Source organism: Myodes glareolus, chromosome 8, assembly GCF_982192425.1.
Source record: "Myodes glareolus chromosome 8, mMyoGla1.1, whole genome shotgun sequence".
NCBI classification, from domain to species: domain Eukaryota; kingdom Metazoa; phylum Chordata; class Mammalia; order Rodentia; family Cricetidae; genus Myodes; species Myodes glareolus.
In genome coordinates this window covers 101,615,610-101,643,368 of record NC_142033.1, presented here as the reverse complement: position 1 = coordinate 101,643,368, position 27,759 = coordinate 101,615,610, and the positions used below count along the sequence as shown (strand labels likewise).

The 27,759-nt window shown below is 54.0% G+C and overlaps 2 protein-coding genes and 1 pseudogene across 8 annotated transcripts; 1 reads left to right on the top strand and 2 right to left on the bottom strand.

Moving 5' to 3' along the window:
* Window positions 1-297: 297 nt before the first annotated feature.
* Hdgfl2 (HDGF like 2) lies at window positions 298-18,300 on the top strand. Of its 5 annotated transcripts, none has more exons than XM_048427448.3 (16): window positions 298-477; window positions 2,591-2,667; window positions 2,749-2,887; window positions 12,017-12,217; window positions 13,918-14,031; window positions 14,106-14,177; window positions 14,769-14,931; window positions 15,003-15,078; window positions 15,150-15,441; window positions 15,743-15,846; window positions 16,342-16,415; window positions 16,539-16,609; window positions 16,863-16,964; window positions 17,076-17,286; window positions 17,556-17,682; window positions 18,043-18,300. In XM_048427448.3, the coding sequence occupies exons 1-16, from the start codon at window positions 406-408 to the stop codon at window positions 18,146-18,148; spliced, it is 2,001 nt and encodes a 666-aa protein (XP_048283405.3). In that variant the 5' UTR covers window positions 298-405; the 3' UTR covers window positions 18,149-18,300. The 5 variants fall into 5 exon arrangements, with proteins under 5 accessions (XP_048283405.3, XP_087765411.1, XP_048283403.3 ...); XM_087909285.1 differs by having other exon boundaries at window positions 18,040-18,300; XM_048427446.3 differs by having other exon boundaries at window positions 14,766-14,931.
* LOC125395775 (small ribosomal subunit protein eS21 pseudogene) lies at window positions 5,607-11,487 on the bottom strand (annotated as a pseudogene).
* Window positions 18,282-27,317, bottom strand: Plin4 (perilipin 4). 3 transcript variants are annotated; one of them, XM_048427443.3, is made up of 9 exons: window positions 27,212-27,317; window positions 27,057-27,124; window positions 26,837-26,969; window positions 26,144-26,202; window positions 21,491-24,899; window positions 21,032-21,145; window positions 20,750-20,937; window positions 20,060-20,146; window positions 18,282-19,985 (listed from the first exon to the last, which is right to left on the bottom strand). In XM_048427443.3, the coding sequence occupies exons 2-9, from the start codon at window positions 27,105-27,107 to the stop codon at window positions 19,662-19,664; spliced, it is 4,365 nt and encodes a 1,454-aa protein (XP_048283400.3). In that variant the 5' UTR covers window positions 27,108-27,124; window positions 27,212-27,317; the 3' UTR covers window positions 18,282-19,661. The 3 variants fall into 3 exon arrangements, with proteins under 3 accessions (XP_048283400.3, XP_085548503.2, XP_085548504.2); XM_085692377.2 differs by having other exon boundaries at window positions 21,032-24,899; XM_085692378.2 differs by lacking the exon at window positions 20,060-20,146 and having other exon boundaries at window positions 21,032-24,899.
* Window positions 27,318-27,759: the final 442 nt, after the last annotated feature.

Here is a 27,759-nt window from a genome sequence, read left to right as displayed (position 1 = left end):
GCCCCGCCCCACACGCTGAACGCGCCCCACCCTAAGCCCCGCCCCATCATTCCTCGTTAGGCTCCACCCTGTAGCCCCTTAGGCCTCTGGTCCGACATCCTCCACCCCGCCCACTAGCCCTTAGGCCACGCCCTTAGCTTCTGCTCCGTTATCCAATCCCGTTAGCTAACTCTGTTCCAACCCCTCCCTTTATTGGTCCCCGCGCTTCTCTGTGGGAATGAGCAACAGCGTCGGCGGCCCATGGCGGAGGAAGGGTGGGACTTCCGGCCACACTGAACCCAATAAGTAGGCGCCGGCCGGCGACCCGTGCGGACGCCTCCGCCCCTCAGGCGTCCGACTCCCGCCTCCGTCTTCGTCTTCCAGCCGCCTTTGCTGCTTCCCGCGGCCTGGACCTCCGCAGTCAGCATGCCGCACGCCTTCAAGCCCGGGGACTTGGTGTTCGCCAAGATGAAGGGCTACCCGCACTGGCCGGCCCGGGTGAGGCCGCGCGTGGACCGGCCCGACGGAGTTGGCCGCCCCGAAAAGAGGGGCGGCGGGCGCGCGCGGGGTGGCTGGAATGGAGGCGGAGGGGAGGCTGAGGAGGGGTTGGGACTGCGGGTTGAAGTGGATGCACTGTGGCTCTCTGGGAGCTGAGGACCGCCTTGCTCAGGGACTGCAGCGCCTGGGGTCTGGTGGGTCTTCGGGGCGGTCCCTCAGGGCTGGGGTATGGCAGTGTTTGGTCTGAGTGACCTGCATGGTTAGGTCCTGAGCCTCAGAGACGCACGGTCCCGTAGGCAACGTTTCGGCTGTGGCCGCTATCTTTGACCTCAGGAACCTGTGTCCCTAGTCTGGGGTCCAAGACCTGAGAGACCAATGTAGCAGGGTCTAAAAGTGCTTTTAGGGATCCCAAGATCGTGGAGCCTGAGGGGTGTAGTCGGGCTTCGTGGGGCCTGAAGGTGTAGTGAAGCCCAAGGGCTGCACGGGATTGGAGTGAAAGAGTCAAATGATGGGAAGAGCCTGTCTCCCAGGAGGCTCCGTGTGATGGTTTGGGAGCAGGGTGTAGCCCCAGAGGAGGGGAACTCTTCTCCATTTAGGTCATGGTGAGGGGAATGGGGGCAGAGGTTAGAAGTCTTCTCTGGGGACCTGTAGCCAGGCCCTTCTAGGGATTTAGTGGAGTGGCTCACCTGGGAACAGACAGCTTCAGACTGGGGACAGGGGCTTTAGGATTTCCTATTGGAGGTAGCTGGGGCCCTGGAGTGTAGGTGTTTGGGGTGCACGGGTGATAGAATTCTGTCCCTGGCAAGTGAGGGCACATACACAGGGACCCAGCGGCTTCTGTTGCCCCCAGAACTTAGGGCAGGGACCACTCCAAGGCTGCAGTTGGCATCTATGTGGCAGGACTGAAAATTTTGAGTTGTGTAGATGTCGGCTGGTGTTCCAGGCCCTGATGCACAAGTCCAGTTGCGTAAAGACAGAGTTTTGTTGCCTTCAGTTCTTAGTGCAGAAGCCAGTGTTGGCAGTGTCTGCTTTGGAGGGGGGGGGGGACTTCATGGTGATGAAAGGCTGGACATCAGGGAGTTGCCATGGGGATGCCCAAGATCAAGCTGAACGGGAACCAGCTCAGGAGGTTTCCCCCTGACCAGAGGGCTGTTACTGACTTTCTGAGTTGTGGGACCAGTGGACTAGGCACCCTAGCCAGCCTGTATGCTTGTGCATACGGTATCCTGTATCCAGCCACCAGGGACCAGAAAATGGACTAGTAGGACCAAAGACAAGTGAGGGATGATACAGGATGCTGGCCAGGGAGAGAGGACCCAGCAGTCCCCAGGTGTTGGCTGGGTGGGTGGGTAAAGCATCACCCAGTCCTGGGAATCCCACTGTGTGGGGAGACTGAGGGAGGGGGCAAACTTTGCAGTGGCCACTGCCCTCTCTAGCTTAGCTCTTTGCGAAGCTCTTGTGCCCTCTCGCTTCCCAGCCTTCTCCAGCACAGAGAGAACATTTCCAAGCACCTGATTGGAAGGGAAGGGGCTGCTAGCCTCCTGTGGGAAGGTGACTGGCAGCTGCCGGAGCCCATGGCTTGCATGAAGAGGGTGGGACTTCCGGGATGTTCTGGCTCTGGCTGCTGCAGCCCACCCCCCATCCTCAGCATCCCTGGAGCTACCAGCTCCACCTCTGGGGCGAGAGCAAATCTGACCTTTGTGCAGGAGTGTCCGTCGGTCGTAGGGGTGGGGGTGTGGGAGAAACTGGGCGTAGACCCACCCCGTGGGGGTTCCAAGTGACCATACTGGGCCTGACTCAGGTTAAGTACCAAGCTTTCTTCTTGGTGTAGAGAGAATCACTGTGGGTGAAAGAGAGGCTAGCAGTGGGTATGCACCTTTAATCCCAATGCCCTCTGCTTGGTCTCCATAGTTCCAGGAGGGCTACATAGTGAGACCGTCTCAAAAACAAACAAAAAAAAGTCAAATTAAGGGGCTAAGGAGCAGGCTTAGTGGTTCTGAGTTGAGCCCTCCAGACTTGTGTTTGGAAAGTACTATGTATCTCCAGAGTGTGCTTTTCCCCAGAGTAACCAGCCCTCACCTGGAGCCCCCTAACCACCCCCCTCTCACTACAGATCGATGACATCGCTGATGGTGCCGTGAAGCCCCCACCCAACAAGTACCCCATCTTCTTCTTTGGAACACACGAAACGTAAGTGTCTGTCGCACAGACTGGCTTCTTTCCCAGGGTGCCCTGGCTCACCTGGAACTGGCCTGTGATTCCTTCCTCCAGGGCCTTCCTGGGACCCAAGGACCTTTTCCCCTATGACAAGTGCAAGGACAAGTACGGGAAGCCCAACAAGAGGAAAGGTTTTAATGAGGGACTCTGGGAGATCCAGAACAACCCCCACGCTAGCTACAGCGCACCACCGGTGAGTGCCTGGCGCCTGTGGGCAGTGGAGTATTTGAGGGCTCCTGGGGGTGGGCTTCCTCAGAAGCTTCCAGGCTGCTTTCTTATACCCTGCAGCACTATGGGTGCTGTGGATCGGGTCTTTCTTTGGGGTGGTTGTGCTGGGCTCTCCAGGGTGTGGGTCAGCATCCTAGGTCTCTGCTTACTCCATTCCAGGAGCTCCCAGGCCATTACCACAGGTATGTCTAAATACCACCCAGTGTTCCCAGGGTGGGACCTGAGTGCAGACTCATGCTTGGTGGAGACCACCATCTTGGGATGAGCCTGGAATTCAGAGCAGGTTCTTACAGGTCTGATAGACACTTCTCTAATGTGAACTGCCTCCTTTGGCTAGCACTCTCCTCTGTCCCCGGACTCCCTTTGTGGATTGAGCAGGGTAAGCAGTAGTGGTCAGGGAGGAGAGGTAGCGCCAGGAGTCTCAGAGACAGCATCTCCGGGCAGTCTGTCTGGAGAGAAGGACTGTAGGAAAGCTGAAGTGAGGACTCAGCAGCTGCTTGCCGCAGACCTGATGATTGAGTTCCATCCCCTCATAGCGGGGAGGGGGACTGGTTCCTGCATGTTACCCTCTGGCCTCCTAAACAAATATAATTTCTCTAAAATTGAAACTTAAAAGTTAAAACCAATAGAAAGCCATTGTGGAAGACTGGAGGGGGTGCCCATGTGGGCATTCTAGAGTGAGATGAGGGGAGAGGATGTTGCACTGCCTGGGGTCCTTCACACTGCTGTCTGTTACTGCTGCTTTGGGTTGCTGATGTTTTTTCTATGCATGTGTGTGGTGTGTACATGAGCACGTGTGTGCATATCTGAGGCCAGAGGTTGACATCAGTGTCTTCCTGATCACTTTCCACCTTACATATTGAGCCACAGTTTCTTATGAGTACCTAGCTCACTCAGTTGGCTGAACAAGTTCCAGGGATCCCTTGATTGTGTCCTAAGCACCTGGGCATACAATTGGGCTGCCTAACATCTCTAGGGATACCGAGAACCTGAATTTCGGTGTTTTTGATTGTACAGTAGGTGCTTTGCTGGCTGAGCCATCGCCTCAGCCCCTGCTCTGGAGGTTTCCATGAAAAGTAGCAGGGTAGTGTCAGCTTGAGGAGGCTGGTTGTCCACTTGGGAGGTGGCCAAAGGGAGTGATCACTCAAACCAAAACTCCCTGTTGGTGAAGAAGGATCACCTGGGTTTGCTGATAGCAAGCAAAGCAGGACTTGAGGGTCAAGCCCGGCCTTGCATTTGTTGCTAAAAACCCATAGAGTCTGTTGTGGTTGGACCCTGAGACCTTGAGGTGCTCGGGGTGCCCCTCCTTCTCTAACTGGCTCATGCTGGAGGGATTCTCCCCAAGGAGTATTTGACAGGGTTGTGTTGATACCTGCCAAGACCAGGATCACGCACTAAGTTGGACCAAGTCCTGGCTTCAAGGAGTGCATAGTGAAAATTGTGGGATTCCCACTGCAGGTGTCTCCTAAGAACCTTTAAGACTAAAGGTCTGCCTTGACCACCTTTGTCGAGGGGCTGGGGACATTTTACTTCTCTTGTGTCTGGAGAGTGGAGTCGCTCTTTGTGTGTCCCTCCTGGGCTGTACTTAGGCAGGGGATCTTGAAGTCGATCCTGTCATGATCTCTCCTGGCGCTGGTTTGAGCGTGCTCTAGTTACACATCCTGAGCCCGTTGCCTGCTGGTGAATCATCACCGTATTTAATATTTATTGGACACCCACAACTTGCGGGCACCATGCAGACAGATGCCAGTCTTCGAGGAAACGAAACTTGAACATCAGGTGCTAGGACCATCCAGTTTTTCACATGCTCCCGAAGCAGAGTAGCTGGAACTTTGAGAACCCCTGGCTGCCCTGTGGTTCCGTGAACCGGGTGTGCCCTCAAGGAGGACATGAGTGTGGAATGTAGGTGCCTGTAGGCCTGTCATCCCAGCATTCAGAGATGCTGAGGCAGAAGAATCACAAGCTTAAGGTTTGTTTGAGTTACAGGGTGAATAAAGGGTCAGCCTGAACTATACGCAGTGATACCTTGAATTAAAAAGAAAAGAAAGGAAGAGTTCTTGAGCCACCCTTGGAGTGGCCCTTCCAGACATTGTTGAGATACTTTTGGCATGACAGTGTGTATGCAGGCCTTCAAACAGAAGCGTGATTTTTTTGTTGTTGTTTTGTTTTGTTTTGTTTTTGAGACAGACTTTCTCTGTGTAACATCCCATAGCTGCCCTGTAACTAGCTCTGTAGATCTGCCTGTCTCTGCCTCCCGAGTGCTGGAATTAAAGGTGTTTGCCACCATCACCTGGCATGATTTTATAGGAAACTGAGCTATCTCTTTTCCCTAAATTAGTCAGACAGGAATTCAAACTTGACATTCAAAAAGAACACTGTTCTCTGAGGAGCCATTCTGCCTTCTCACCTCTAGTTACTTTGTGTTGTTTACTTTCCCAGATAGCCCTGCCGCAGCGCCTTCCTACTCCACAGAAAATCATACAAAGCTTTCTTTTCTCTTTTTAAGATGTATTTATTTTTATTTTATGTGTATGGGTGTTTTGCCTGCAAGTATACAAGTGCACTATGTGTGCCTGGTCCCTGAGGCCAGAAAAGGCTGCCGGATCCCTGGCACTGCAGTTAACAGACAGCTTATGAGTACTAGAGGTTTCTTTTTTTTCCCTTTCTTTTTTTTTCTTTTTCCCTCACTTTTCTTTATGACACATATTCCCCAATTTCTTCTGGTCAGAGTTCTTTGAGAACATTCCATCAGCCTTAGTCAATCAGAGAGTAGACAAACCTGACTCAGCCATCCTGTGATTAGCCCCACAGATAGCATAAGTTTTAAACTGGCTATTAAAGCTTCCTGTGACCTTGTCAGCCTCGACCACATTCATCTGGATACATGTGTGGTCCTTGGCACCAATGATGTGTTTGCTTGAGGAGCATTTCCATGAAATGTACAGGTTTACGAACTCACTAGCATTGTTCTGTATGTTGAGGTCTCAAGTGCCCTTCCAGATCCAGCGAAAGCACAGAATAGAATGGAAGTGGCTCATCCCCTGACAACAGTACTGGGCCAGGTGCTGGGGACTGAACCCAGGCCCTCGGCAAGAGCCAGTGCTCATAACCATTTCTTAAGCCCCAGCTTGCTTGCTTGCTTGCTTGCTTGCTTGCTTGCTTGCTTTCTTTCTTTTTTTTTAAGATTTATTTATTATGTGTACAACATTCTGCCTCCATGTATGCCTGCATGCCAGAAGATGGCACCAGATCTTATTATAGATGGTTGCGAGCCACCATGTGGTTGCTGGAAATTGAAATCAGGACCTCTGGAAGAACAGCCAGTGCTCTTAACCTCTGAGCCATCTCTCCAGCCCCAGCCCCAGCTTTCTTAAGTGTTGGTTCCAAGCTTTGTATGCTCAGCAGGGATCCTGGCAGTTAGTCCATGCTGACAGACCAGCCTCCAACTTTTGGGGTAGTTGTTTGTGTGTGATATGTGTATGATAATGCACATGTGGAGGCCAGGGCAAGAATGTGGGGAATCATTCTATGTGACTCTCCGCTATATTGCTCTGAGACAGAAGCTTTCTGCACTGGAGGCTTGTAGTCTCGACTGGGTTGGCTGCTTGGTGAGCTGGGAGACACCTGTCTCAGCCACAGACCTTCACAGCTGTGGCTTCTTATGTGGACACAGGTCCTCATGGTTCCTGAGGAAAGCCTTTTATCCATAGAGCCCTCTCTTTCATACCGTCTTGGATTTTTTTGTTGTGTTTTGGGGGGATTGTTGTTGTTGAGCTAAGGTCTTACCATGTAGCCCAGCCTTACTTCAAACTCACTAAAGAGGACGGCCTTGAACTCCTGATCCTCTTGTCTCTACCTCCGAAGGGCTGAAATGACAGGCCTGTGTCACCATCTTACCCTCAACATTAATCTTGGTCTCTGCCCTCTTCTGGCCGGGATGCCAGATGGTAGCAGCGCACTTAGGACCACAATGCCTTTCAGCCCTGATGTGGTCCTCAAGTGGGGAATCCTTCATTTTATGCTACATACCCAGACAGTTTGCTTGGGCACCAAGAGGGGTCCAGCTGGGTTCTGAGGCCACTCAGACTTAAATAAAACTATTCAACCACAGCACTTTTTTTCCTTTTAGATTTTGTTGTTGTTGTTGGTTTTTGTTTGTTTTTTGGTTTTTTCGAGACAAGGTTTCTCTGTAGCTTTGATGCCTGTCCTGGAACTAGCTCTTGTAGACTAAGCTGGCCTCAAACTCACAGAGATCCACCTACCTATGCCTCCCGAGTGCTGGGGTTAAAGGCATGCACCACCACTGCCCAGCTTCCTTTTAGTTTTTAGTTATGCGCATGTATGCCTCCTTGCACTTTTGAAGGTCAGAAAACAACTTGTGATAGTTTATGTTCTCCTTCCACATATGGGTTCTGGTGATCAAACTCGGGTTGCCAGGCTTGGCAGCAAGCACCTTTATCCACTGAGCCCTTTGACTGGCCCTGACTCTGGTAGAGTAGACTTTGTACATCAGAAGGGCCCAAACAGCACCCTGGCCTGGCTTGAGCTTGAGTGTGTGCCTGTTCCACATCAGCTTTGCCAGTACAAGATTACAGGTGTGGGACTCATTGTCATTCATGGCTGTGAGCCAGTTACCTTAAAGGGGTCCCACTGAGTTGGAGAGACAGCTCATTTGATAAAGTAGTTGTCGTAGAGTCAAGAGGACCTGAATCCCAGGCAGGTGTAGGGCATGTTTGGTCTCCGCCCTGGGGAGACAAAAGCAGGGGGAAGCCCTTGAGCTCCCACCAGCCCACCTCACCACCTCAGTAAGTTCCAGGCCAGTGCAGCCAGCTCCTAAGTGGCAACAGACAAGCTGGCCCATTCTGGGTCTATTTTTCATCATTCTTGTTTGTTATGTTTTGGTTATGGTTTATGTAAACACGCACACGCGTTGAGGTCAGAGGACAACTTGCAGTAGTTGGTTCCCTCTTTCTACCATGTGGGTCCTGACGATCAACTTCAGGGCATTAGACTTGGTGGCAAGCAGCTTTATTCATTGAGCCATATCACCAGCCCTGTAATATTTTTGGGTTTTTTACCATGTAATCCAGGCTGAATTCAATCAGGAACCTCTGCTCAACCTCTCTCGATGATGGGATGAGGAACAGAAGCCCCAGACCTGGCTTCTGTCCAGGGCTCTCAAGCTAGTTAGCAACACAGTGGGCTGGGTGCACAGTGTGGGCTCCTGATGCTAGGCATGTTCCTTCCCTGTCAACTGGCACCTGTACCCACAGGCTGCTGGAAAGGGGACAGTTGGTGCGGAGCCCACTTCAGAGGCACTCAAGCCCTGGGTCTCTACCACACCTACATACTGTTCCCCTCTGTGTCCTACCTGACCCCCAGGGTTAGGGACAGAGTAAGGACAGCACTCAGTGAACATGGGCATAGCTACTGTCTTAGGGCTTCTTTTGCTGTGATAAGACACCATGACCAAAAGCAACTTAGAGACAGAAGGGTTTATTTGGCTTACACTTCCATCACTGTTCCTCTTGAAAAAAGTCAAGACAGGAACCCAAACAGAGCGGGAACCTGGAGGCAGGTGGATCTCTGAGACTTTGAGGGTGGCCTGGTCTACAGAGTGAGTTAAAGAACAGCTAGATCTGTTACCCAGAGAAATCCTATCTCAAAATACCAAAACAAAACAAACTAGCTATCACACCATCCTCCAGGGCACACAGCTGGACTGGGCTGCCCTGCTGTGGTCACTTCTCAATTCATCCAGGCAGACACTGAACACCGTCTATTTTCATTTTTGAAGTTTTGAAACAAGGTCTTAATGTAGCCCAAGCTGGCCTGGAACTCATGATTCTGCTGCCAGTCTCTTTGAGTACCAGGAAAGCAGTTATGTGCCATGATGCTCAGCTTTGAGGTGCAATGTTTTGGTGTCCTGTTGTTTTGGAGACAGGGTCTTATGATACCTGCATGCCGTTGTGCAAGTGTGGAGGTGAGAAGACAGCCTCTGTGTCAGTCCTCTCTGCCTTACTTGAGGTAGGGTCTCTTGTTCTGCATGGACCAGGCTGCCTGTCAGCTCCCAGGGCTTCTGTCTTCATCACAGTAGGAATGCCTTGATGATAGCTGCACACGACATCCACCTTTCATGTGTGCTCTGGGGGTTTGAACTCCAGTCCTCACACTTGTACAGCAAACACTTTTCTCCCCCACCCATGGCATCTATCTGTTGGCCAGGTTTCAAGGCCACAGTGGGCCTGGGCTACAGGTCTCATACTCACCTTGAGTTGTACAACCGATACACAGCCTCTCTATGCCCTTGTCCTGCAAGATCAGGACACCCCACACTCCTTGTCATCCATGAACAGCAGTGGCTCTCCATGGTATGATGCTGCCCTATCCTTCTATGAGAGTCACTCAGCATTTCTTGGGAATGAGAGAAAGGGAGAAGATAGAGTCAATCCCATGCCCTCTATGGGAAAGGTGTATCTCGCAGTCAATACAACCGCCCTCATTTTTCCCTCTCTATGTTTGCTTAAGCATCACACAGTTCAAAATGGTTTGGGCAGGTCTGTGTCGCAGCACTTTGGCTACATGTGAAGTTCTTTGGCCCTGGGAAGGTAAATGCTCTTTGCATGGAACAGCTCGGTCAGGCCAACACCTGGCTTTCCTTGGTGGGGTCATTAGCCTGGGTTAGTGTCTGTGCTGAGGACTCAACCTCTGCTCTCAGTTGGGGAAGATGCAGGACTTTATGAAGATGACTGGAAAGCCATTGCAACCCCCTACCCTCACCGCTGTCTCCCTCCTTCCTTTGCTTTAACTCCCTTTGTGGCTGAAGGTGACTTTAGACTGTTGATCCTCCTTTCTTTGCCTCCCACGTACTAGATGATGAGTCTGACCTGTGTTTCCATGCTATGGTGTGAGTTTCCACATTTGGGCTCATGCTAAAGCATCTGGGAGACCTGAACTACTTTATCTCCCATTCTGGTCACCTGTCTCCAGCTGCAACTCATTTCTGCTCTCATCTGTGTATGCCCATCATGGCTCCTGGAATCTTCTCCATAGCTTTTTCTCTCAGCCTCTGCAAGACTCCGTTTGCCATCCCCTGTTCTTCAGGCCCACTGCAGTGCTACAACACTTATAAAGGTCAGGTGACAGCTTTTGGAATAGGTTCCCTCCTTCCACCATATGCATCCTGAGGTTCAAACTCAGGTCATAGCAAGTGCCTTTACCAGCTGAGTTTCTCCCTAACCTTAAACCCTAGATTCTTGGGTGTATAAACACTCTGGTAGCAAAGGCAGGTGGATCTCTCTGAGTTCAAGGCCAGCCTGGTATAGATAGTGAATTCCAAGACAACCAGGGCTACATAGTGAGACCCTGTCTCAAAAAAAAAAACAGACAAAAAAGGATGGTCAGGGTTATCCATGAGGTCCAGGCCTGCAATCTCACCTGAGGGTAGCAAGGGCACACCATTTAGCCACCCTTAAAGCATCAGGTAAACTGTATCCTCCTCAGTTCCTCTTTAACAGTGTTAGTGTATTTGTAGCCGGTAAGGCTTTCACCATTGTGTGACTGCAGCACCCTCCACTCTACAGTGCTGTGGCACTTACCCTGCTCTTGGCACTTTGTTTTTCTACCCAGATTCACCCCATGTAGACAGAGACTCACACTGCAACACCGTCATCCTGGGTAGCCCAGGCTGACCTGGAACTACAATGTAATTGGGATTTTAGGCCTGTGACATACACCAGTGGCTTGCTGGCCATATTCACTATCTCTGGCTGTACCACATCTTTCTCATTCCTTACTTGATGCAAGTTTGAGTTTTTCCAGACATGGTTCTAGAAAAATGAACAACTGCCCCCAGCAGTTATGTGAAATGACAGTGACAGGGGCTCAAGTGACTATGCCAGGGGAGGTCCAGTACTATTACTGCTTTTACCTGTTGTCTCCCTTTAGATTGAACTCCCTGAAGTCCAGACCAAGTCTGACTTCTGGCACATAGTAGGTGCCCCATAGTGTATATTGGATGAGTGAGTGTGGGCCAAACACAACTGGGACTCACACATTCTCCCTGTACCCTGAGACATCGTGTGCCACCTGACCAATGGTTTCAGAGTCTCAGTAAATCCATGCACGAGCTGACCACAGCCTCATCCTCCATCTCTTTGCCATCGGTGCCTTCTATCTGTACCCTTACATCACAGCCTCCTCCTTTTTCTGAGAGGACCCTCGCTCCATCATGCCACTGTGAACTGCATCTTGCCCATCCTGCTCTATGTCCTGATGGCCCTTCCTGAGTGCCCAGTGCAAATCTTCACTTAGTACTCACAGCTACACAGTGTTTCTGTCTTCCTAGTCACTGTAGGAGCCTGGTGTGTTCCGTGTGTCCCTAGGTCCTTAGCTGCAGTCATTGTTCTATACAAAGCCTGTGGTGTGGTTGGCCTGTGGCTGCTGCCGGAGCAGGTACTGTGAGGGTGATGAGTTCAGCAGTGCCCCCGAGGCTGGCTTTCTTCTCACAGTACTAGGGTAGCTTGAAAGAGAGCCAAACCAAGCCTGTTTGGGCAGGTCTGTCATCCCAGCGTAGCATCAAGGCCAGCCCAGGATGAACAGAATATGTCCCAGGACACAGCCTGGGCTTCATAGTACCCTGTCTTACATGGAAAGTAAAAGAGTGCCAGGGTTGTAGCTCAATGGGATAGTGCCTAGCATGCATGAAGACCTGTGTTGTGTTCCTAGCGGCACACACACAAAAAAACACCACAATTTGTATGATTTCTTGCTATGGTTTACACACTACCCTGACTTCATGTGATGGCTCTGTGCTACCTTCAACAGCCTTATGGGATCAAAGCTGTGTTTTCCCTTTCTCAGATGGAAACTGAGGCACAGAGCTAAAGCACTTATACACTGCATCCTACCACCTGACTGTCATGTCTGTCATAGATGTCTCCATCTTGGCTCTCCTGCCTCAGTTCCCCAACTCATGAGTGAGGTGGCCATACCCTGAAGCTGGATTCCCTACATTAGATGCTGTCTACCTAGTTACCAGGGGGCTAGGAAGTCTACCTGGCCCATTGATACATGTCTGTCACCCCAATCACAGCCAGTGAGCTCCTCTGACAGTGAGGCCCCTGAAGCTGACCTGGGTGGTGGCAGCGATGGGGACAAGGATGAAGAGGCCCGGGGAGTCATGACCGTGACTGCTGTGACCACCACAGCCACCAGTGACAGGATGGAGAGCGACTCTGACTCTGATAAGAGCAGTGACCACAGTGGTCTGAAGCGGAAGACGCCAGTCCTGAAGGTAGTGTGAGGTGGGCGGCCAGCTCGGGGGCCTGACCTCTTGTGACCCTTCATCTTCTCCTGCCCCTCACTGTAGGCATTGTTTTTGTTTTGTTTTGCGGCAAGGTCTCCCTGTATAATATCCCAGTTGGGCCTGAAACTTGTAATCCTTCTGCCTCAGTACTCATTTTTGACAAGAACTGAGATGAAATTCAGATTTCAGTTACCTTGAAATTGATCCCCAGGGAAGCAGGATATGGCTCTCAGTAATGTTCTGGATCTGTGTCTGTGATATGTACACATTTCTGTCCCTGTGTGTAGAGAGAGACCAGAGGTTGGCATCAGGTAACTTCCTCAATTTCTCTCAGTCTTGTATTTTGAGACAGTCTCTCCCTGCACTTGGGAGCTCATCATTTCCACTAGGCAACTAGTGAGCCTGGGGACCTTGTCTCTGCCTCCCCAGGTCTGGATTACAGATGTGGGTTTGCTTTTTTGTTTTTCTTATTTTCTGCACCTTCACGTATGTCTGCACACCTCAGTTGTGTTTGATGCCTAAAACTAGAGATACTGTTGGATCTCCTGGGACAGAGTTGTAAATGTTTTGTTTCTTCGAGACAGGGTCTCATATGTAGCTCTGGCTTCCCTGAAACTCACTATGTAGATTAGGCTGACCTTTAACTCAGAGATTCCCCTGCCTGCCCTGAGTGCTGGGGATTAGAATGCTGAATTAGAGGTGGGCATTACCACTCCTAGCTTTGTGGTTACTGATAGTTGTGAGCAGCCTTGTGCATGCTGAGAACCAAGCCTGGATCCTCTGGAGAGCAACTAATGATCTTTTTTTTTTTTAATATTTATTTATTTATTATGTATACAGTATTCTGTCTGCAGGCCAGAAGAGGGCACCAGGCATCATTACAGATGGTTGTGAGCCACCATGTGGTTGCTGGGAATTGAACTCAGAACCTTTGGAAGAGCAGGCAATGCTCTTAAACACTGAGCCATCTCTCCAGCCCCAGCAACTAATGATCTTAAGTGCTGAGCCCCAACCTCTTTTTAAAGTCTATTTTTCATCATGTCTGTGATTTGTGCCTTGGGGGAGGGTGCACATGCATGCAGGTGCCTGTGGAGTCTAGCGGTGTCTAGGACTGGATTACAGATGGTTGTGAGCCTCCATGTGGTTGCTGGTGACCAAGCTTGGGGGCCTCTGTGAGAGCAGCTGGTGCTCTAACCATGGAGCTCCTGCTCCAGCCAGAGATGGGGCATTTCTGTATGGGTGCAAGGGATGGACTCAGGTCCTTGGGTTTGGCGTACTTTTCTCGGCCACAGTGAGCTGCACTGCCTCCCCCACAGTTCCTACAGAGGGTCTGCCCTCTCCACCACTCTGTGTGTGTGCGTGTGTGTGTGTGTGAGAGAGAGAGAGAGAGATTTTCCTTTCGATACAGAACTTGTATCTATCCAGCCTCATCAGACACTGTCCTCCCCAAGCCCCTGAAACCCACTGTTACACACACACACACACACACACACACTTCCTCTCTCTGGTTCTGATAACTGAAGGGATAAGGAGCTCCTAGGAGTGGGACCTGCAATACTGCAATATGTGTGTCTCTGTATGTGGCTCGCATCACCATCCCAGAATTCAGGAGCACCAAGGCACATAGGAGGGTCCCATCTGGAACCAGGACTGTCCAGCTGCTGACCCAACCTGGCCCTGCCTTCCAGATGTCAGTCTCTAAACGAGCTCGGAAAGCCTCCAGTGACCTGGATCAGGCCAGCGTGTCCCCATCGGAAGAGGATTCTGAGAGCCCATCTGAGTCAGAGAAGACCAGCGACCAGGTGAGTGGAAAATAGTCAATAGGACAGCCTGGCATGCCAACCAGTACCCCTGACGTTTCTGTCTCTTCACCCAGGACTTTACCCCAGAGAAGAAGACAGTGGTCCGGGCACCACGGCGGGGTCCTCCAGGAGGACGCAAGAAGAAGGTAAGGGTGCTGTGCCTAGGTCCTAAGAAGTCATTAGCAGCCTGAGGGACCATCTATGGCAGTGGCCCCTGGGACCCAGGTATGCAGTGATGCCCCTGGGGCCTGCAGGTCATTGCTGCTCCTCTCAGGGGATCCTACTACCAGTATTAAAAAACCAGGTCTGTGTGCCAGAATGTTGTGGCATCAAAGTTCACATGTGCTATGTGCATGTGGGGGTGTGAGGACTTGGGTTCACAAGGTTGCACGTGCATGTACAGGTGTGTTCGTGTATCTGTGGCCATGTATGTTCGTGTATCTGTGGTCGTGTGTGTAATGTGGATGTTGCATGTTGTACTGTGGCATGCATGCTGTGGAAGGACAGCTGGACAGTAGGAGGCAGGGCTGGCCTATGCAGGTTTTCGGTACGCACCTGCAGTTGAAAGCCCCTGGGCTTGGCCATGATCATGTTCCCAGGAGCTATCCAGGGTGTCCAGGACCCATGTTCCTGCTGTGGGTGAGGCACAGACTGTGTCCTTTGACGACTGGAGCTGCCTCTGCCCCCTTAACTCTCACCCTATGCGATTCCCCTCTGGCTCTGCCTGTTCCCAGAAGGTGCCTTCAGCCTCGGATTCAGACTCCAAAGCCGACTCAGATGGGGCCAAGGAGGAACCTGTGGCTGCAGCACGGCCATCCCCATCCTCCTCCTCGTCCTCTTCATCTTCCTCCTCCGACTCAGATGTATCTGTCAAAAAACCCCCTCGAGGCAGAAAGCCAGGTAAGGCCTGAGCCAGCCTCAATGCAGCCCTGTGAGGCCATGGAGAGAAGGTCACCCCTCATTTTTCGCAGCTGAGAAGCCACCCCCCAAGCCCCGAGGGCGGAGACCAAAGCCAGAACGGCCACCTTCCACGTCCAGCAGTGACAGGTGGGTATCTGCTGGTGATGTGGGGGCTGCAGGGTATGCTGGGGTCCCTGCTGATGGACTTTCCACCCTAGTGACAGTGACAGTGGTGAGGTGGACCGCATCAGTGAGTGGAAGCGGCGAGATGAGGAACGGAGGCGTGAGCTGGAGGCGAGGAGGCGACGGGAGCAAGAGGAGGAACTCCGGCGACTTCGAGAACAGGAAAGGGAGGAAAAGGAGCGCCGCAAGGAGCGAGCAGAACGTGGGGGCAGCAGTGGGGAAGAGCTGGAGGATGACGAGCCTATGAAGAAACGCAGCCGCAAGGCCCGGGGTCGGGCTACACCATCCTCCTCTGACTCAGAACCCGAGGGGGAGATTGGGAAAGAGGTATGTGGTGCCTCCTCTTGATGTGAGGCCCCAGGCACTGGCCCTGAACTCCACTCCTTTATTGAGCACCTATTGGGTATTGGGGCTCATCCTGGGTCTTGGAGATATGGCAGTAACACAGAGCCCAGGGCCCTAGCCATAGAAGATAGAGATAGCCATTCAAGTATAAGGCTTGCCTGTAAAATGGAGCACTGGATTCCACACGTTTATATAAGACCGGGGAAGCCATAGTCCACATGTGCTGGGTGGGGGTGGGACAGGCTGCTCCTAAAGCAGCAACCCTGTCCTCTGGCTGCTGTAGGGGAAGAAGTTGGCCAAGAAGTCCCAACTGCCAAGCTCAGAATCTGCAAGGAAGTCTGGGCAGAAGGAGAAGAGAGGGCGGCCAGATGAGAAGCCACGAGCCAGGTTAGCACCTGTCCTGAGCCCTGGACTTAGTCCCTCTCCCCTCAGCCTTGCTGTTGAGTTCAACCTTGAAGCCGCATTCATCGAGGGTTCCAGCTCTTGGGTACACGTCTCCCCTGGAGCCATGTGTGACTGACAAGGAGCTGCAGGCCTATAGAGGGTAGAGGCCAGCAACACTGCCCAGCACCCTGCAGGGCCCAGGACCTAAAGAGCCATTCAACCAGTGTCCACAGCGCCCAGGGGACACCATGCCCAGCACAGTGGCTTTAACTCTGAAAGGTGCTTTCTAAGTGTCTCAACTATTGCTGATCAGCGCTGCCCATGGGGATCAGCAGTGTGGCGTGATGGCCACGCAGCACAAGATGTGATATGCTCACTGGGCTTCTCATGGTTAGCCTGGTTCATAGAAGCAGAGAAGGGTCCTAGGCTCCTGGCCTGGCTGTCTGTCCTCACCTTGGGCCTCCTGAGGTGGCCTATCTGATGGGAGCCTCTCCATAGGCCTGTGAAGGTGGAGCGGACACGGAAGCGGTCAGAGGGCGTCTCACTGGACAGGAAGGGGGAGAAGAAGAAAGGTGAGCACTAGTGCGGTGCAGGATTCCAAGGCTCTAGTGTGGGCCTGTGGTGGTGGGAGGTGCTGGGCCACCTTGTAGCCAGGGCCAGAGCACCCTGTGCAAGCCAGCATCTCTCCTGCCCAGAACCTTCCGTAGAGGAGAGACTGCAGAAGCTGCACAGCGAGATCAAATTTGCACTGAAGGTCGACAACCCAGTAAGATGCCTGCTGCACAGCCACAGAGTCACAACCTCATGCTGTCCTGAGATGGGTGCTTTCCTTAGCCACCTCCTTTCAAGCTTCTTAGAAGTCTTGGGAAACTGAGGCAGGGTCCCCCAGGTGGGGGAGTGGTTCATAGTGGCCCAGGAGACCTCACCCCCACTCCCATACCCTGCAATCTCCCCTGGGGACAGCAGGCAGCACCCTAGGAGACAGCCAGAGATGCCTCCCCACTCTTCCTGCTCTGCAGGATGTGAGGAGGTGTCTGAGTGCACTGGAAGAGCTGGGGACCCTGCAGGTGACCTCTCAGATCCTTCAGAAGAACACCGATGTGGTAGCCACACTGAAGAAGGTATGGCATGGGGCACCAGAACAGAGTACCTGGAAGGTGGTATTGGTGTCCAGTGGGAGGATTTAGAGGCACAGCCAGAAACCCAACTAAGATTGACCTCCTGGTGACCAGATTCGCCGGTACAAAGCCAACAAGGATGTGATGGCGAAGGCAGCAGAGGTCTACACCCGGCTCAAGTCTCGGGTCCTGGGGCCAAAGGTTGAGGCTCTCCAGAAGGTGAACAAGGCTGGAGCCGAGAAGGAACGGGCTGACAGCGAGAAGGTGGAAGAGCAGCCTGGGGAGCAGGCTCCCAGAGAGCTGGTGGAGGATGAGCCCAATGCCGGTGAGGGCTGCCTGCACCTGGCCAGAGGGATAGGCAGGAACTGTGCCATGTTCGCCCCCAGTAAGCTTATTAGACCCAACCATATTCTGTGATAGCTGGCATAAGGTATGCCAACTCCACTGGGTGCCAACAGTTGGATGTTGGCAGTGCTCTGTAGGCCACAGCACCTACATGTACTGCACTGCTTGTAAGCCCGACTGCAACTGGGCAAGGAGGGTCCTGATGAGAGGCAAGCAGTGTGCTTATGGTTACCCTGTTTGTTACCTTAGATCTCTCAGCACCTGTGAACGGGGAGGCCGCATCACAGAAAGGGGAAAGCACAGAAGACAGAGCACAGGAAGATGGGCAGGACTCAGAGGACGGCCCGCGGGGCGGCTCCTCAGAAGAGCTGCATGAGTGAGTGTTTCTTGGGCATCAGGCACATTCCCTGCATGCTGGAGCCCTCTCCCCACCCCTGCCATATGCTGGGCTGGCCAACATACTGATTGTGGCCCACATCACGCTACCCCAGGCTTCCAGCTACTGGTGCTGTGGGAAGGGCTTCCTGATGACTGTCCAGGGGTGGCGCAGGTAGCCACCATGAGCACCAGCCACTGGACTGAGCTACAGTTGGCCTGAGGAAGGTCAGGAAGGCCACACCAGGCACTTATGCCAACAGCAAGGGCATTACCCTTTTTTGACTGCCCACTCATCCAATGACTCTGTGGTAACACCAGGTAACTGCATCCTGATCAACCTTTACTGTGCCCTCAGCAGCCCACGGGAGAGCTCTGACCCCGCCAGGCCTGGAAGTGAGCATCAGGAGCATGAGAGGGTGCAGCTGGCCTCCGAGTCTGCCGATGATGATGAGGAGGACAGCTGAGCTCCAACTGCCATGGCCATGGTGTCATGTCCGTCCCCAGCCTCCCAGGGAAGTGCTGCGCTGTTTGTATTTGTGGCCTAGGCCTTTCTGCCTAGTTCTGTGATTTCGATTGACATGAAATGGTTATAAAGGGTTTTGTAATGAAAAAGAAACAGCTTTTATTGGCTTGGTGTCCTGATATGAAATGTAGCTGGGCTAAGGCCAGAGCTCTATGCCTGACACAGGGCTGAGGTACCAGCCTGCATTGAGTAGCCTGTTCCACCAGCATGAGAGTAACAGACACTAAGGACACTAAGGCCAACAGGAGACTGTGCCCTGACTCGACCACCATCCCATTCCCCAGCTGTGCAGGGATCCCAGCATAGTGCCTCTGGAGCAGCTCAGCATTTGAGCTGGAGTGTTGCAGTCCACACCATCCCAACCTTCTCTTGCTATGTGGCTTTTCTGCTCTGCTTGTGTTTCCTGTGGGCTCAGGTAGGGTACATGCCTCTCAGTGTATCCACCTGCCTCCATGGCCACCAAGAACTGAGCATGATGTAGTGAGGCTCATCTAGAGGGCATAGCTGCAGACCCTGGACCCAGTGTTGGTCACTGGCTAAGTCTAGTGTTGCATCCTGATGCTCAGGAAGGCTCCTGTCCTCTCCGTCACGGCCTCTCCGCCATGTCCTCTCCTAGGCCACAGCTAGCCCAACCTTAGAACTCAAGGACATTGTTGCTTTCTAAGAGTGCACAAAAAAGGGAACTGGAAGATTGGGGATTGCTAGCATTGCTGGGGTTCAGGTAGAGCTGGACTGTGGCCTTGGATGGCCGGTCCACAGGGGATTGCCTTGTACCCCATCATCTTCTGTGCTTTTGTCTTGGATGCACAGGACGAGAGAGAAGGGCTATCACCTGCCCGTGTCTCCAGTCAGTACTTCAACCCTAGGCAGGCATATCCTCATGCAGACCACAGTTTCAGCAGTGACGGCCCTGTCAAGTGGTACCTGTCTCTGTGTAGTGATACATGTGTGACCCTCCTTTCCCAATAGAGCCGTTCAGAGTCAGGCCCACAGCATGCTGGGATATAAGTGTGGCTTTGAGTGGCTCTACACCCCACTATATATTAGAAGGGGTTGTGGGAGCTTGCCTTAGGGTGGCTGTGCATTCTAGTGCGTTCTAGTGCTGGGGAACAAGTTGCCTAGTATGTTAGCTAAGACCTTTGGATACACTGCTCAAGGTGGGACCTGGGGTTGAGTGGCACCACCCACAGTAGAGAGCTGTGGGCCCCTGGAGGTAGGGTCCCAGAGGCTGGAAGGCTTGTCAGTGACGATAACTGAAGGACCTCCTAGGTTTGACTCTGCTTCCGCTTTGCTCTGTTGTCGGGACCTGTGTGTCTGGTCCCGACTTGGTGGCTGGAAGAGGGGCTATCAGTTACTGGAAATAGGAGGAGCCATGACTGGTTTCAAATTCACTTTCTGAGGACCCTCTGCTCTCCCTTAATCCAGAACTTTGGGGTCATGCAGCCCTCAGGTGTCTATAGCTGGTCACCAGGCATCAAAGCAAATGGTCCTACCAGCCAGCTGAGTGGGGGGCTCTGCTGCAGCCTGTCCAGCAGCACCTCCAGACCTTGCCATGCCTGTACCACACCAGCACTGCTCTGGGCCAGCTGCTCTGCCTGCAGCTCGCCGCTGCTCTCAGAGGACACAAGACCATACAGTTTGCAGAGGCTGTGCCGTGCCAGCCCTGCCTGCTGCTGCACCTCTGGCAGGCCCTGCAGACTGACTGCCAGGCCGCTGTAAGCTGCATGGAGCTGGCAGGCTAGTGTACACAGCCTGTCCTGAGCCCTGGAAGCATACACCTGCAGAGGAAGAACAAGGTAAGCAGGGGTGGGTCATGTGCTAGGTGCTGGGGAGGGGCCCATGCCACACACACCTCATGGGTACCAACAGCCTCCGCCGTGGAGCTCAAACTCTGGTTCCCGCACACCTGCCCACCTGGAGCCTCCATGGTCATGTCTGTCTGGAAAGAGAGCCACAGGAGAGGTGGTGGCTCTGGTGGAGGTAGGAACACTCAGTGCTGTCCCTAGATCTTGAGTCTAAACCTCTTCATACATGGTACGGCCAAAACACAAATTCTACCTGAGGGCATCTGGAAGGCCAAGTGCTGGTCCCTCTGTGTCCACTCATCTCCTACCCCACTGTTCCCTTTGCATGTCCACAGAGGTTCCCTTCTGTCCCCCAGGATCTACCACTGTATACCCCACCATGCCTGATCTGTCCCTCCCATATTTCTAGTGTCCAGTTAGGAGAGAGGGATTTCATGACCAGGAAGGGGTGGGCAGATGACAGGAATGCCACCCAGCACCCAGAATACCAGGCCTGTGTGTCCATAATGCCCAGCAGAAGCCTGGAGACAGGACTACGGGTGAAGAACCCTTGCTAGGGCCCTGTCACCCTCACCACCCTCTCTCTGCCTTGGGTTCACAGTCACACACCCAGCTCACTAGATAAGGCTAGTACAAGCATGCCCCAGCTCCCTCTGCATGTAGGTAGCTTAGCCCATTAGGCACTTGACCTGTGAACAGTTGGAGGTACACAGGGTGGGAACCAGAGATGCTCTTACCACCTGGAAGGCCTCCTGGAGTTGGGCCACTGTAGCTCTGGCTTGGAACTGCTTGTGCTGTATGTGGCTCAGGGCATGTTCAAAAGCCCGCTGGCGGAAACTGGGTGCCAGGTCACCTAGGCGGACAAAGTAGCTTCCCTGGTCAGCAGAGAGCACCCGAGGCCCTGACTCTGAGGCCGCCAGCTGGGCTGGAAGGAAGGCAGTAGGACTTAGTCTGAGAGGTCTCTTGAGGCACCCACACTGGGGCTGGGGACCTGCGATGGGGACGGACAGGCAACTCACCTTGTTCCTCAGCTGTCATGGGCTGGAAGATGTCCCCAAGCCCTTCCAACTCATCATGAAGTGCAGCAAAACTTGTCGCAGCCAGCTGACCACACTCCTCCTCAGACTTGGTAGCTGCATGGACAGATGAAGCCACACTAGACACAAGGCCTTTGGTGGCAGCTATGGGTTCTGTGACAAGCCCCAAGCCACGGGTGTCTGCAAGGCTGCTCATCTCAGAGCACAGAGATTCTGCAGAAGTCAGGGTAACATGTTCCACACCATGGGTGGTGGCATGAGAGCCATAGTCTGAACATGGGACTGTATTGACACCTGTGTGGGTGGTGTTGATGGCTACATTATCTGCCTGAGACCGCATGGCAGACCATGTGTCCTTGGGTGTGTCCAGGCCCTTCTGAAAGACACCTTTGGCCATGTTCATGGCCCCAGTGATCCCAGCACAGACAGTGTCCTTTGTACCTGTGAGCATGCTATTGCTGGTGTCCAGGCCTGTCTTCATTGTCTCAGTGGCCATATTCATGGTGCCTGAGAGGCCAGCCAACATTGTAGTCTTGGTGCCTGTAAGGGCTGCTTTAGAAGTGTCTAGGCCCCCCTGGGCAGCCCCTTTGGCCACATTAATGGCACCTGTGACCCCAGCACAAAAGGTGTCCTTTGTGCCCGTCAGCACACTCTTGCTGGTGTTCAGGCCCATCTGCACTGTCCCTTTGGCCATGTTCACAGCCCCTGTGAGACCTGTGGTCACCGTGTCCTTGGTGCCCATGACCACAGACTTGGTAGTGTCCAGGCCTCCCTGGGCAGCCCCTTTGGCCACGTTCACAGCCCCTGTGAGTCCTGTGGTCACCGTGTCCTTGGTGCCCATGACCACAGACTTGGTAGTGTCCAGGCCTCCCTGGACAGCCCCTTTGGCCACATTAATGGCGCCTGTGAGACCTGTGGTCACCGTGCCCTTGGTGCCCATCAGCACACTCTTGCTGGTGTCCAGACCCGTCTGTACTGTCCCTTTGGCCATGTTCACAGCCCCTGTGAGTCCTGTGGTCACCGTGTCCTTGGTGCCCATGACCACAGACTTGGCTGTGTCCAGGCCTCCCTGGGCAGCCCCTTTGGCCACATTAATGGCGCCTGTGAGTCCTGTGGTCACTGTGTCCTTGGTGCCCATCAGCACACTCTTGCTGGTGTCCAGACCCGTCTGTACTGTCCCTTTGGCCACGTTCACGGCACCTGTGAGACCTGTGGTCACCGTGTCCTTGGTGCCCATGACCACAGACTTGGCTGTGTCCAGGCCTCCCTGGGCAGCCCCTTTGGCCACGTTCACAGCCCCTGTGAGTCCTGTGGTCACCGTGTCCTTGGTGCCCATGACCACACACTTGGTGGTATCCAGGCCTCCCTGGGCAGCCCCTTTGGCCACATTAATGGCGCCTGTGAGTCCTGTGGTCACTGTGTCCTTGGTGCCCATCAGCACACTCTTGCTGGTGTCCAGACCCGTCTGTACTGTCCCTTTGGCCACGTTCACGGCACCTGTGAGACCTGTGGTCACCGTGTCCTTGGTGCCCATGACCACAGACTTGGCTGTGTCCAGGCCTCCCTGGGCAGCCCCTTTGGCCACGTTCACAGCCCCTGTGAGTCCTGTGGTCACCGTGTCCTTGGTGCCCATGACCACAGACTTGGTAGTGTCCAGGCCACCCTGGGCAGCCCCTTTGGCCACATTAATGGCACCTGTGAGTCCTGTGGTCACCGTGTCCTTGGTGCCCATCAGCACATTCTTGCTGGTGTCCAGACCCGTCTGTACTGTCCCTTTGGCCACGTTCACAGCCCCTGTGAGTCCTGTGGTCACCGTGTCCTTGGTGCCCATGACCACAGACTTGGCTGTGTCCAGGCCTCCCTGGGCAGCCCCTTTGGCCACGTTCACAGCCCCTGTGAGTCCTGTGGTCACCGTGTCCTTGGTGCCCATGACCACAGACTTGGTGGTGTCCAGGCCTCCCTGGGCAGCCCCTTTGGCCACATTAATGGCACCTGTGAGTCCTGTGGTCACCGTGTCCTTGGTGCCTATCAGCACATTCTTGCTGGTGTCCAGACCCGTCTGTACTGTCCCTTTGGCCACGTTCACAGCCCCTGTGAGTCCTGTGGTCACCGTGTCCTTGGTGCCCATGACCACAGACTTGGTGGTGTCCAGGCCTCCCTGGGCAGCCCCTTTGGCCACATTAATGGCGCCTGTGAGTCCTGTGGTCACTGTGTCCTTGGTGCCCATCAGCACACTCTTGCTGGTGTCCAGACCCGTCTGTACTGTCCCTTTGGCCACGTTCACGGCACCTGTGAGACCTGTGGTCACCGTGTCCTTGGTGCCCATGACCACAGACTTGGCTGTGTCCAGGCCTCCCTGGGCAGCCCCTTTGGCCACGTTCACAGCCCCTGTGAGTCCTGTGGTCACCGTGTCCTTGGTGCCCATGACCACAGACTTGGTAGTGTCCAGGCCTCCCTGGGCAGCCCCTTTGGCCACATTAATGGCACCTGTGAGTCCTGTGGTCACCGTGTCCTTGGTGCCTATCAGCACATTCTTGCTGGTGTCCAGACCCGTCTGTACTGTCCCTTTGGCCATGTTCACAGCCCCTGTGAGTCCTGTGGTCACCGTGTCCTTGGTGCCCATGACCACAGACTTGGTGGTGTCCAGGCCTCCCTGGGCAGCCCCTTTGGCCACATTAATGGCACCTGTGAGACCTGTTGTCACCGTGTCCTTGGTGCCCATCAGCACATTCTTGCTGGTGTTCAGACCCGTCTGTACTGTCCCTTTGGCCATGTTCACAGCCCCTATGAGTCCTGTGGTCACCGTGTCCTTGGTGCCCATCAGCACATTCTTGCTGGTGTCCAGACCCGTCTGTACTGTCCCTTTGGCCACGTTCACAGCCCCTGTGAGTCCTGTGGTCACCGTGTCCTTGGTGCCCATGATCACAGACTTGGCTGTGTCCAGGCCTCCCTGGGTAGCCACTTTGGCCACATTCAAGGCCCCTGTGAGTCCTGTGGTCACCGTGTCTTTGGTGCCCATGACCACAGACTTGGCTGTATCCAGGCCTCCCTGGGCAGCCCCTTTGGCCACATTAATGGCACCTGTGAGTCCTGTGGTCACCGTGTCCTTGGTGCCCGTCAGCACACTCTTGCTGGTGTCCAGTCCCGTCTGTACTGTCTCTTTGGCCACGTTCACTGCCCCTGTGAGTCCTGTGGTCACTGTGTCTTTGGTGCCTATGACCACAGACTTGGCTGTGTCCAGGCCTCCCTGGGCAGCCCCTTTGGCCACGTTCACAGCCCCTGTGAGTCCTGTGGTCACCGTGTCCTTGGTGCCCATGACCACAGACTTGGTGGTGTCCAGGCCTCCCTGTGCAGCCCCTTTGGCCACATTAATGGCACCTGTGAGACCTGTTGTCACCGTGTCCTTGGTGCCCATCAGCACATTCTTGCTGGTGTCCAGACCCGTCTGTACTGTCCCTTTGGCCATGTTCACAGCCCCTGTGAGTCCTGTGGTCACCGTGTCCTTGGTGCCTATGACCACAGACTTGGTGGTGTCCAGGCCCATCTGTACTGTTCCCTTGGCCATGTTTGCAGTCCCAGTGAGTCCTGTGGTCACTGTGTCCCTGGTGGTGCTGAGGACAGTCTTTGAGGTGTCCAGACCTCCCTGGACAAGACCTTTGGCCATTCCTACTGCTTCTGTCATGCCTCCGGACACTGCCTCCTTAGTGCCCACAAGGGCTGACTGGGTGGCGCCCAGGCCACCCTGGACTATTCCTTTTGCCATGTCTATGATGCCAGCCACTCCAGAGGAGAAGGCGTCTTTCTCACCAGTCACACTGGAGCTTCCCACATCCTTGTTCCCAGTCGTGGTCTAATGAGAAAGGACACAGGTCAACACTTCACAAAAGACCCTTTAGGGTAACTGCTGTCCACACCCTCTGTGCAGGTTCCTGGGACTTCCCACCTATCTTAGCCAAACATCCCACTGTCATCCAGCTGCAAAGTCATGTCTGGGGACTTGCTATAAAGAAACTTTTCAGTTGGGCAGGTGATCCTGCCACGTAAGAAGCTGAGGCCAGAAGACTCAAGGGCTGCCTGACTACACTATGAGACCTTGTCTCAAATAACTAAAATGCAGGTTGACAGAGACCCTATCAGTGTCCTCTGGACACCATCTCCATGGACCCACGGCTCAGAGGCCACTTTGTTGTCACTTTGCTGCTGTTTGATACCAGTCTCATGTAAACCCAAAATTAACTATGTCGGAGGACTTGCTGGTATGTCAGCAATACGCTGCTACTGAGCAGCCTAGGGGACTCTGAGCACCCCTGGAGACACTGTAGCTGTCCCAACAAGAGAGGGTGGAGGCCCAGCCCAGCATGCAACCCACAGTATGACCCAGTTAGCCCAGTGCTCACCTAGCATTGTTAGTGGCCTGGGCTTGAGTCCCCAGTGCTTCCTGCACTTGTGTGATGGAAGGCACACATGGTGTCTTACCTCCCCACTAGCCTGCACTCCCCTAGAAAATACACTGCTGCCTGCTGGGGCTGACAGAGGACACACCCTTCAATCCAACCTTTGGAAGGCTGAGGGAGTGAGGTCGGGTGCTCAAGGTCAGCCTCAGCTGCAGAATGAGGTACCAGCTAGCCTGGGCTCCACAAGACCATTTCAGATACAAAAATCCACTTCCTTCAAGGTCAGGATAGTGGATGAAAGAAAGATTCAGTGGGTTCTTAATTGTTGCCAACAGAGGCCTTGGCTACCAGGGACATATTTTGATTGAATCTACAGGGTGCAGTCCCACCATTTCTGGCCTAGTTGGTGCTTTAAGGCAGTCACAGGAGTTGGGGTGGGGTTTCTCAGTACCTGCTATGTGGTTTTGTGGGGCACAGCCCCTGTCTTCTTGAGGGGGAAGGGGAGGGCTAACATTTAAGTGCTAAGCATCAAGCCACGATACTGTTGAGATCTTGTGCTCCTTTTCCAGATGTAGAAACGGGCCCAGGGTAGAGAATGTGCTAGGGGCACCACCTTCTCTTTGTCCTTTGAATCCCCATTCCACGGAAGGAGCTAGAGCCTCCTAGACCTTCCTGTTCAAAGCCTACCAATCCTGCTCACCTGTTGAGACTGGAGCAGCCCCGCCACACCCCTTGCCGTCTGCTGCAGGTCGGTGGTCACTGCAGAAATAGAACCAGTTCGGAGTGAGGGGCGGGCCTCCAGCTGGAGCCTGTTGCTGTTGTGCAATTCCAGGCATGGCCCCAAAGGACAGGAATGTCCCAGCCTCAGGCCAGGGACAGCAGGAGGTGGCATCCACAGGCAGGAGCCAGGCCTAGCCTCCTTCCCCCTCCCGGCCAAGGATGACTCTGGCCGCTGTGACACAGGGCTGTGGGAGGACTTTCTGTGCTGGACACCCACCCTGCACCGTTGGGGCCCATGGAGCCTGCAGTTGGTGAGTGGTGCCTTCCTGCCTGCACCATGACCCCCAGCAGCCTGTCACAGCTGTGTGGCCTTCAAGTCAGCTGGTGGCCTGCTGCAAGCACCCCAGCTGAGTCCTAGGATGCTGTGTGACCCCAGGGCAGCTGCTGGCTCTCTCTGAGTCTTTATCCTTGACACTCTCAGACAAGCACAACACCCAGCCAAGTATCCAGTGCAAAGAACAGAGGGACTGAGGCATATGTTGCCCAGTATCTGTGCCTCAGCTTCCCCATCTAATGAGATAATGCAGACACAAGGTCAGCAGGATTGCCACAGGTCTCTCCTGAGCAGTCTGCATGGCTGCTCCATTCCTACCACCTCCCTTGTGCCCCTCACCTGGCGATGAGGGGACAGGAGTCCCTGTAGGGTCTGTGACTGATCCCACATCCTTTGTGGAGCTGTGAGTGTGGGACACCAGGTTCCGGGCAGAGCTGAAGCCAGGCAGAGACCCGAAGAAACTGCTCAGGGTCTGTATGGGGTGGGTGGAGGCAGCGTGAGTGGACACTGGGGTCACCTTTCCTGGGTCCCTGGTGGGGCTCCCTCTTTATTCTCTTACCTTGCCTTTGGATTTGGGGGGACCTCTGGTCCCATCTCCTGAAGCTGACATGATGGTGACCTGTGGGACTAGAAATGGGCAGAAAGTGTTACATGGTGGGGATCCCTCCTGCCCTGTTCCCACTCTGGGCCCCATAAGCAACCCCCTTCACCCACCTGGAGGCGGCAGTCGCTGAGTGATGCAGCTAGACTCACCTGGACCGTGCAAGGTCCCTCAGAGCAGGGCTGCTGCTGGCAGTGCCTAAGCTCCTGGTTTCCAGGCCTTATAGGGTCTGGGAGGGTGCAGGCTTGGCCGGCCCAGGCAGGCAGCCAGAGAACTGGGCGGGGTGGGGGGGGGCAGTCATGTGCCTGCCCTCCTGGGCCAATATGGACCCGGCCCAGCACCTTTTCCCTGCTCTCCACCTCGGCCCAAGTCACCTCTGCCCACGGTGCCCGCATGTAGGCCCAGTGACTAACAGCCCAGCTGGGCTCCCTGAGGGACTGTGTGCTCTCTGCCTCTACTTTTCTGAGATGGAACGCCTGATCAGGCACCACCTTTGGGGCTCAGTTCCCCCTTCCAGAGTCATCAGTGGTCTTCCTTGCCTCTGTCCTCACACTGTGTTCCTGGCTCCTCCTCTAACACAGGAGGACCCTTTCTTGCCCCAGGGCCTTTGCACAGTCCATGCCCCTGCCTGCTACACCTTCCTCTAGATTCCCACACAGCC